This window comes from Entelurus aequoreus, linkage group LG13 (genome assembly GCF_033978785.1).
Source record: "Entelurus aequoreus isolate RoL-2023_Sb linkage group LG13, RoL_Eaeq_v1.1, whole genome shotgun sequence".
Lineage (NCBI taxonomy): Eukaryota > Metazoa > Chordata > Actinopteri > Syngnathiformes > Syngnathidae > Entelurus > Entelurus aequoreus.
The window spans coordinates 22,137,306-22,147,774 of NC_084743.1; the positions used below are offsets into that span (position 1 = coordinate 22,137,306).

The following is a 10,469-nucleotide window of genomic DNA, read 5'->3' on the forward strand; positions in this document are numbered from 1 at the left end:
GCTTTCCTTTCAATGCGAGGACCAGGATTACTTTAGGTCAGAGCTGGGCAAATATTTTGACTCATGGGGGCCACATTGAGAGACAAAAATGTGTCTGGGAGGGGCCAATGTGTATGTGTGTATAAATGATGTATACACATTTAGATGTACAAATCTGCTGTACAGTATGTATGTTTGGCTCCCTTTTTTTCTGAAAACGTTATGACAGACCACCTCAAAAAAACGGAATGGAATTTTACAGTTTTAACTGAATGTAACAACCAAATATATACATGAAAATAAAGAAAAGTGGGATTTACAATATTAACTATGAACAATAAAACACTGAATACTAACAACATATGAACGTCGCTCTTCTTTTACTTCTCAGACCAGCTCATTGATAGTTGTGTATCTTTTACATCCATTTTCTACCGCTTGTCCCTCTTGGGGTTGCGAGGGGTGCTGACAATCAAGCAAAACACAACAAAAATGTAACTAACAGCAAAATATATGCCGTGAGATACAGTCTGGTGTGCCGTGGGAGCGTATCTAATTTTATCTATTTGGGTTGAAAACATTTTTTTTGCAAACCATTAATTATAGTATGTGTTGTTGTTGAGTGTCGCTGCTGTCTAGATTGGCAGAGTAACCATTTAATACTCTTCCATATCAGTAGGTGGCAGCCGGTAGCTAATTGCTTTGTAGATGTCGGAAACAGCGGGAGGCAGGGTGCAGGTAAAAATGTGTCTAATGCTTAAACCAAAAATTAACAAAAGGTGAGTGCCCCTAAGAAAAGGCATTGAAGCTTAGGGAAGGCTATGCAGAACGAAACTAAAACTGAACTGGCTACAAAGTAAACACAAACAGAATGCTGGACGACAGCAAAGACTTACTGTGGAGCAAAGACGGCGTCCACAATGTACATCCGAACATGACATGACAATCAACAATGTCCCCACGAAGAAGGATAAAAACAACTGAAATATTCTTGATTGCTAAAACAGTAGATGCGGGAAATATCGCTCAAAGGTAGACATGAAACCGCTACAGGAAAATACCAAAAAAAAGGAGCACAAGACAAGAACTAAAACACGACACACAGGAAAACAGCAAAAAACTCAAAATAAGTCTTGGCGTGATGTGACAGGTGGTGACAGTACACCTACTTTGAGACAAGAGCTATATTGATACATGCTTGGTTATGATTTAAAGTCATATCCAACAATTGCGACAATGACTTTTTACTGTTAACTGAGTTTCGTTTTTTAATGATTTCTGCTGGTGGTGTGCCTCCGGATTTTTTCAACGCAGAAAATGTGCCTTTGCTCAAAAAAGGTTGAAAAGCACTGATGTAGATTACCGTAATAACTCGTATAACACTCAAAAGCGCAGATTTTGACCATTGAAATATATTCTATAGTTCAAGACTTGGGGTCATTTTAAAACAGCACCGCACATCATAATGGCGGCAACAGTTTTGATGTTAAAGGTTTAAAAAAATTATGCAGAACGTCCGGCTGGCCAGATTTGAAAATCAAAATGTGACGCATGTGGCCCGCGGGCCGTATTTTGCCCAGGTCTGCTTTAGGTGGTCATATTGAGACGAGACATGGGGGGAAAAAACTACAAAGGAAACGCAAAGTAGACTTTGGACCTAAGGAAAAAAACTTGTATTCGTTGCAAAATCAACTCTGACTTTCAAAGAGCAGAATTGCCTTATGTGAATCAAGCAATGCAAGCAGTGTCAGAACATGCAATTGATGCGTAAATCAAAATATTAACCATGAAAAAACACTTTTTGGGCAATTATTTGCAACTAGGTCACTTTGTTGTTGCACAATTTCCACCAGTTTTATCACCAATCCGGAAGTAACGCCATTGCACACACATTGGCTCTTCAAATTATTAATGTGGTCCACCACATTATTGTATGTGGCCCTTCAAATTATTAACGTGGTCCACCACATTATTTAACATAGCCCACCACAGTATTTATGGGGCCCGTCAAATTATTAATGTGGTTGACCATTTTATTTGATGTGGGCCGTACCAATATTTTATTTGGCCCTTCAAATTACTAATGTGGCCCACCACATTATTTTATGTGGCCCTTCAAATTATTAACATGGTCCACCACATTATTTAACATAGCCCACCACAATATTTTATTTGGCCCTTCAAATTATTATGATATTATGTGCCCCCCCCACACCCCCTCCCCACACACACACACACACACACACACACACACTCATTATTTGACGTGGGCCATCAAATGATTCATGTAGGCCGGGACATTTTTTTTTTGGTCCGCCACTTTATTTGATGTGGCCCTTCAAATTCTTATATGTAGTCTGCCATATTATTATGTAATTCCCCCCCCCCCACACACACACACAAACACACACACACACACTCATTGTTTGATGTGGGCCATCAAATTATTTATGTAGGACGGCACATTATTTTATGTGGCCCGTTAAATTATTAATGTGACCCGCCACCTTATTTGATGTGGCCTGTCAAATTATTAATTATTATACACTACCGTTCAAAAGTTTGGGGTTACCCAAACAATTTTGTAGAATAGCCTTCATTTCTAAGAACAAGAATAGACTGTCGAGTTTCAGATGAAAGTTCTCTTTTTCTGGCCATTTTGAGCGTTCAATTGACCCCACAAATGTGATGCTCCAGAAACTCAATCTGCTCAAAGGAAGGTCAGTTTTGTAGCTTCTGTAACGAGCTAAACTGTTTTCAGATGTGTGAACATGATTGCACAAGGGTTTTCTAATCATCAATTAGCCTTCTGAGCCAATGAGCAAACACATTGTACCATTAGAACACTGGAGTGATAGTTGCTGGAAATGGGCCTCTATACACCTATGTAGATATTGCACCAAAAACCAGACATTTGCAGCTAGAATAGTCATTTACCACATTAGCAATGTATAGAGTGTATTTCTTTAAAGTTAAGACTAGTTTAAAGTTATCTTCATTGAAAAGTACAGTGCTTTTCCTTCAAAAATAAGGACATTTCAATGTGACCCCAAACTTTTGAACGGTAGTGTGTGTAGTCTGCCATGTTATTATGTTCCCCCCCACACACACACATTATTTGATGTGGCCCATCAAATGATTATTGTAGGCCGCCAAAGTATTTATGTGGCCCGTCAAATTAACAAATTAATTAACAGCCTCTTCTCCCCCGCCATCTTTTTTTTGGTAGTTTTTTTTAGTGTTTCCAAAAAAAATCAAAAGGGGCCGCATATGGCCCGCGGGCCGTATTTTGCCCAGGTCTGCTTTAGGTGGTCATATTGAGACGAGACATGGGGGGGGGACTGCAAAGGAAACGCAAAGTAGACTTTGGACCTAAAAAAAAACTTGCAGAATCAGCTCTGACTTTCAAAGAGCAGAATTGCTATATTTGACATGTGAATCAAACAATGCAAGCATGCAACTGGTGCGTAAATCAGAATATTAACCATGAAAAACACTTTTTTGGGGGGGAATTATTTGCAACTTGGTCACTTTGTTGTTGCACAATTTCCACCAGTTTTATCAGCCAACCGCAGAAGTAACGCCATTGCACACAAAAACTGTTGCGAGTCAGGGGACTGCAGCTGGAGGACCGTGCGTAAAGTGCATAACTCACCTGGCCATTGCGCCACAGCCGCGGTTACAAGGATCAGGACGCAGCACACAAAGTGCTCCAGCCGTGAGGAACACCTGCAGGAGGCAGCGAAAAAAAAAAAAAAAAAAAAAAAAAAAAAAGAAGAATCAACACGAAGTTTGCGTCAAATGTGCAAAAAAAAGTGGAAATTGCGCAGAATACCTCATCGTCATCTCTCTTGCGCTGCACCGGAGCGGCGACGAAGCAACATGGAACCTTTCTGTGCGCCAAACGTCCTGCGGCTCTCCCCCAGCTGATGCACAGCGCGAGTGGGGCCGGGACCACACAAAAGTGACCGGAGCCGGGGGTGGAGGTGGAGGGGAAGGGGATGGGGGTCGAGTCAAATGTCGACACCGTCGATACCAAATGGTATCGGTAATGGCCCGATATGTTCCATCTATGTTTCTTGTGTTCACTCAAATCTGATTTTAGTTTATTTGTTCATGTATTTATTGTCAAATTGCAAATAAAACAAAACACAAAAAAAATCACCTGAGTGGAAAAAAAGTATATTTATTTTGCAGCGTTGACGTTATTTTGCTCCAAAAAATGCCAGCTATAAAAATGATGAAGGGAATATTGCATGATGTTGTTGGTATTGTCATGCTTTTTGCTGTGGGGGCCACACATGTCAAGCTCAAGGCTCGCCACGTTCTTTACGTGGCCCGCCGATTTGTTAAAAGTAGCCCGCCATGTTATTTTAAGTGGCCCACCCCGTTAATAAATTGACCCGCCACATTATTTAGCCTGGCAAATTATTTGATGTGGTCCACCACGTTAAGCAACTGACCCGCTACATTTGAAGTGGCCCATCAAATTATTATATGTGGTTTACCATGTTATCTACGTGGCCCCCACACACATTATTTGAAGTGGACCATTAAAATATTAATGTGGTCCACCACATCATTTGATGTAGGCCACAACATTATTTTATTTGGCCCTTCAAATTATTAACGTGGTCCGCCACATTATTTGAAGTGCACCGCCACATTATTTTACGTGGCCCATCAAATTATAATATGTGGTCCGCCACATTATTAATGTGGGCCGAAACATTATTTGATGTGGCCCATCAAATTATTATAGATGGTTTTCCATGTTATATATGTGCCCTCCCCCGACCCCCACATTATTTGATGTAGGCCGCCAAATTACTTATGTGGCCCTTAAAATTATTAACATGGTCTGCCACATTATTTACATGACCAAGCACATTATTTGATGTGGCCCATCAAACTATTATATGTAGTCTGCCATGTTATTATGTGCACCCCCCCACACACACACACACACACACACATTATTTTACGTGGGCCATCAAATTATTATTGTAGGCCGCAACAGTATTTACGTGGCCGGTCAACTTATTAACATTGTTTATGTGGCCCGCAGCATTATTTTATGTGTCCCTTCAAATTATTAATGTGGTGCGCCACATAATTTTATGTGGCCCATCAAATTATTTTTTGTAGTCTGCCATATTATTATGTGTCCCCCACCACATTATTGGATGTGAACCATCAAATTATCATTGTAGGCCGCGACAGTATTTATGTGGCCTGTCAAATTATTACCGTGGTCTGCCACATTATTAACGTGGTCCGTCACAATATTTTATGTGGCCAGCCACATTATTGATGTGGCGCACCACATTATTTTATGTGGCCCTTCAAATTTTTAACGTGGTCCGCCACATTATAGTATGTGGCCTGCCACATTATGTTATGTGGTCCGTCACATTATTAAAGTGGTCCGCCACATTATTAACGTGGTCCGCCACATTATATTATGTGGCCCTTTAAATTTTTAATGTGGTCCGCCACATTATAGTATGTGGCCTGCCACATTATGTTATGTGGCCTGCCATATTATTAACGTGGTCCGTCACAATATTTTATGTGGCCAGCCACATTATTGATGTGGCGCACCACATTATTTTATGTGGCCCTTCAAATTTTTAATGTGGTCCGCCACATTATAGTATGTGGCCTGCCACATTATGTTATGTGGCCCAACACATTATTAACGTGGTCCACCACATTATTAAAGTGGCCCGCCACATTATATTATGTGACCTGCCACATTATTAACGTGGTCCGTCACAATATTTTATGTGGCCAGCCACATTATTGATGTGGCGCACCACATTATTTTATGTGGCCCTTTAAATTTTTAATGTGGTCCGCCACATTATATTATGTGGCCCGCCACATTATGTTATGTGGCCCACCACATTATTAATGTGGTCCGCCACATAATAGTATGTGGCCTGCCACATTATATTATGTGGTCCGTCACATTATTAAAGTGGTCCGCCACATTATATTATGTGGCCCTTCAAATTTTTAACATGGTCCGCCACATTATATTATGTGGCCTGCCACATTATATAAAGTGGCCTGCCACATTATTAACGTGGTCCGTCACATTATATTATGTGGCCTGCCACGTTATATTATGTGGTCCGTCACATTATATTATGTGGCCCTTCAAATTTTTAATGTGGTCCGCCACATTATATTATGTGGCCTGCCACATTATTTAATGTGGCCCGCCACATTATATTATGTGGCCTGCCACATTATTAATGTGGTCCGTCACATTATATTAAGTGGCCTGCCACGTTCTATTATGTGGTCCGTCACATTATATTATGTGGCCCTTCAAATTTTTAATGTGGTCCGCCACATTATATTATGTGGCCTGCCACATTATAATGTGGCCTGCCACATTATTAATGTGGTCCGCCACATTATATTATGTGGCCTGCCACATTATATTATGTGGTCCGTCACATTATTAACGTGGTCCGCCACATTATTTTAATTGGCCCGCCACATTATTTACATGGCCAAGCACATTATTTTATGTGGCCCATCAAATTATTATATGTAGTCTACAATGTTATTATGTGCCCCCCCCCCCCGCCCCCCCCACACACACACACATTATTTGATGTGGGCCATCAAATTATTATTGTAAGCCGCCACAATATTTATTTGGCCCGTCAAATTGTTAACGTGGTCCACCACATTATTTGATGTGGACCGCAAAATTATTTAGGTGGCCCGCCACATTATTGAATGTGGTCAGCCATTATTATTTTACGTGTTATTTATGTGCCCTGCCCCAAGCCCACACATTATTATTTAAGTGATCCACCACATTATTTGATATGGGCCACAAAAATTATTTTTAAAACGGCGTGCCACATTATCGAATGTGGTCAGCCACATTATTATATTGGGCCGCCACATTATTAATGTTCGCAGCCACATTATTAATGTTCGCAGCCACATTATTGAAATTGGCCCGCCTCATTATTTAAAGTGGTGCGCCACATCTGCCACGATATTTTACATGAGTCCGCCACATCATTTAATGTGCTCGGCCGCATTTCGTTGGGCCGCCGCATCATTATGTGGCCTGCAAAATGCTGCAAATAATAAAGCACTTTGTGCATATGTATATTAATTATTTCAATTGTTTAACACATTCCCTGCAATTGCATACATTCTGCATATTATCTAATGATGCAATTTGGTTATCAAAAACAAATACAGTACTTAGTAATCTGCTTGCTGTATTGACTTTTGAGTTTATTGATCTGTTAGTAAAACATAAAATAATCAAAAACGGTTGCCGAAGCAAATGAGGTTATTATACGTGTATATTCGTATATTTTCACCGTTACACGCGGCCCTCATTACAGTACAGTAATACCTACATTTTCTACATTGCTTATATAATTAGTTTTCTGGCAAAAATTGTATTTGCATATTTGTATTTTTATTTTCCTAAAGTCATGGGACAGGCTTCAACCTTTTTTTCAACTGTGCATATGACAACTCAAAGAATTGTATGTACCATTTTTAATTTGACTGGCTTGATGATTATTTTTACGTTTTTTTAGTAATGTTATGCATCAAAAAGGACTTTGAATTGTGCTTTTTAAATAAACCTGCCTTGACTTTGCCCTCAAAAAGAAGATCTCATACTGCCTGACTTTTGCACGTAACAATCTAGTCAAGTATCGACTGCAAAAAAAAAAGCCCCTGTGGGGCCAAAGAAAGTTGAGAGTTGCAGCACTTTGATAAAGAAGGCGAGAAACACTATGGAATTCAAAAATGAAGTCAAGTACAAAAACGACAACCATGTCAACAAAGTAAAAACTTGAAAATGTACAAGTTAAAAAGTACTTGGGTGTCAGTATCCGTATCGGCCTGTATTTACTCGGCATCAAAACGTGTTATTGCAGTTCTTTTAACTAATGCTCATCTGATAAATATGAAGAGCCAATTTAGAAAAAGTTAAGTCTTCTCCAAAAATAAAAGTATCGGTATTCTCCTGTATTTACTTGATATTGAAATCAACACCAATATCGATACTATTGATACCAAGGGTAGCAAAATATTATAATTTTGATTAAAAAATTAAAAGCAAAACGACCAAAATTATTCATTGTTCTTAGCAAAAACAATTTTTTTTAAAAGTAGCGGTATCAGTACCGGTATTGTTCTGTATTTACTTGATATTGGAATAGATACCAATATTGATCCCATCGATACCAAGGGTAACAAGTAATTTAAATGTTGATGAACAAATGAAAGGCAAAATGACAAAATTCAGAATTGAGCTTCGTTAAAATAAGTATCAGTATTAGTATTGTCCTGTCTTGACTTGATTTCGAAATAGATACCGATTTTGATACTATCGATACCAGGACTGGCAAACAGATTATGAGCAAAAGAAGCCCCCGTGGGGCCAAAGAAAGTTGCGAGTTGCAGCACTTTGATAAAGACACTATGGAATTCAAGAATGAACTCAAGTACAAAAACGACAACCATGTCAACAAAGTAAAAACTTGAAAATGTACAAGTTAAAACGTACCTGGGTGTCAGTATCTGTATCAGCCTATATTTACTCGGCATCAAATCCTTATTGAAATGTGTAAATGCAGTTCTTTTAACTAATGCTCATCTGATGCATATGAAGAGCCGATTCAGAAAGAGTTAAGTCTTGTCCAAAAAAAAAGTATCGGTATTGTCCTGTATTTACTTTAATTGCAATCAACACCAATATCGATACTATCGATACCAAGGGTAGTATAATATTATCATTTTGATTAAAATATTGAAGGCAAAACGACAAAATTATTCATTGTTTTTAGTTGTTTTTTTTAAAGTATCGGTATCAGTACCGGTATGGTCCTGTATTTACCTGATATTGGAATAGATACCAATATTGATGCCATCGATACCAAGGGCAACAACTGATTTTAATTTTGATGAACAATTTAAAGGCAAAATGACAAAATTCATAACTAAGCTTCGTTAAAATAAGTATCAGTATCAGTATTGTCCTGTCTTGACTTGATTTTGAAATAGATACCGATATTGATACTATCGATATCAGGAGTGGCAAACAGATTACATGCAATAGAAGCCCCCCCAAAATCGCCCTGTATATACCTGCCTCCAAAAAAAAGTATCGGGATTGTCCTGTATTTACTTGATATTGAAATCAACACCAATATCGATACTATCGATAACAAGGGTAGCTAAATATTATAGATTTGATTAAAAAAATTAAAGGCAAAACAACAAAATGATTCATCGTCCTTAGTAATACGAAAAAAAGTATCAGTATCAGTACCGGTATTGTCTTGTATTTACTTGATATTGGAATAGATACCAATATTGATGCCATCGATACCAAGGGTAACAACTGATTTTAATTTTGATAAACAAATTAAAAGCAAAATGACAAAATTCAGAATTAAGCTTCGTTAAAATAAGTATTAGAATCAGTATTGTCCTGTCTTTACTTGATTTTGAAATAGATACCGATATTGATACTATCGATACCAGGAGTGGCAGACAGATTATGAGCAATAAAAGCCCCCGTGGGGCCAAAGAAAGTTGCGAGTTGCAGCACTTTGATAAAGACACTATGGAATTCAAGAATGAACTCAAGTACAAAAACGACAACCATGTCAACAAAGTAAAAACTTGAAAATGTACACGTTAGAAAGTACCTGGGTGTCAGTATCCGTATCGGCCCGTATTTACTTGGCATCGAACGTGTGCCTGCATTTCTTTCAACCAGTGCTCATCTGATAAATATGAAGAGCCGATTCAGGAAAAGTTAAGTCTTCTCCATTGTTGCGTGAGTGCTTGTGAAAGGGTGAAAGAAGCTGTGTAAACAAAAGGGAAAATGTGTCATTCAGCAGGTTGACACTGACATTACCGCCTTGTGCTCACAAGAGAGGACTTGACCCGACTAAAGCTTTGTTTACTTTGCTGCATGTTGCATGGAGCCAAGAACTAGGTGACCTGAGGAGGAGGATCCTTGGGGACATTTTCATCTCAGTCAAATCTTTTCCTACCCCTACACTGTGATTTCTCATTTTGTAATTGTATGCATGCTCGAAATAAACACAAGCCATAAAAAGTATCAGTATCGGCCTGCATGTATATATTGTTGATATTGATTATATCGATATCAAGGGTATCAACAGAGTATAATTTTGATGAACAACTTAAAGGTGAAACGACAAAATTATGAATTGATTTTAGTAAAAAAAAAAAAAGTAAAGTTATAAGTATCGGTATCATCCTGTATTTACGTGATATCGCAATAGATACCTATATCGATTTTATCGACACCAAGAGTAGCGACAGGTTATAATTTTGATGAACAAACTAAAGGCAAAACAACATTATTCTTTGAATTTAGTCAAATGTATCAGTATCGCCCTGTATTTACCTGATTTCAAAATACATACGGATATTGATTCTACCGATATCAAGGG

At 38.5% G+C, this 10,469-nt stretch overlaps 1 protein-coding gene across 1 annotated transcript in view; it reads right to left on the reverse strand.

Annotated features, from left to right (window-relative positions):
• Positions 1 to 3,924, reverse strand: part of col18a1a (collagen type XVIII alpha 1 chain a) — a 209,535-nt gene extending 205,611 nt beyond the window's left edge. Inside the window, exons 1-2 of the mRNA XM_062067588.1 lie at positions 3,815 to 3,924; positions 3,635 to 3,708 (exon numbers count right to left, since the gene is read on the reverse strand). Coding sequence (XP_061923572.1) covers positions 3,635 to 3,708; positions 3,815 to 3,825 — 85 coding nt within the window. The 5' untranslated portion in view covers positions 3,826 to 3,924. The remainder of the gene's footprint in view (positions 1 to 3,634; positions 3,709 to 3,814) is intronic.
• Positions 3,925 to 10,469: the final 6,545 nt, after the last annotated feature.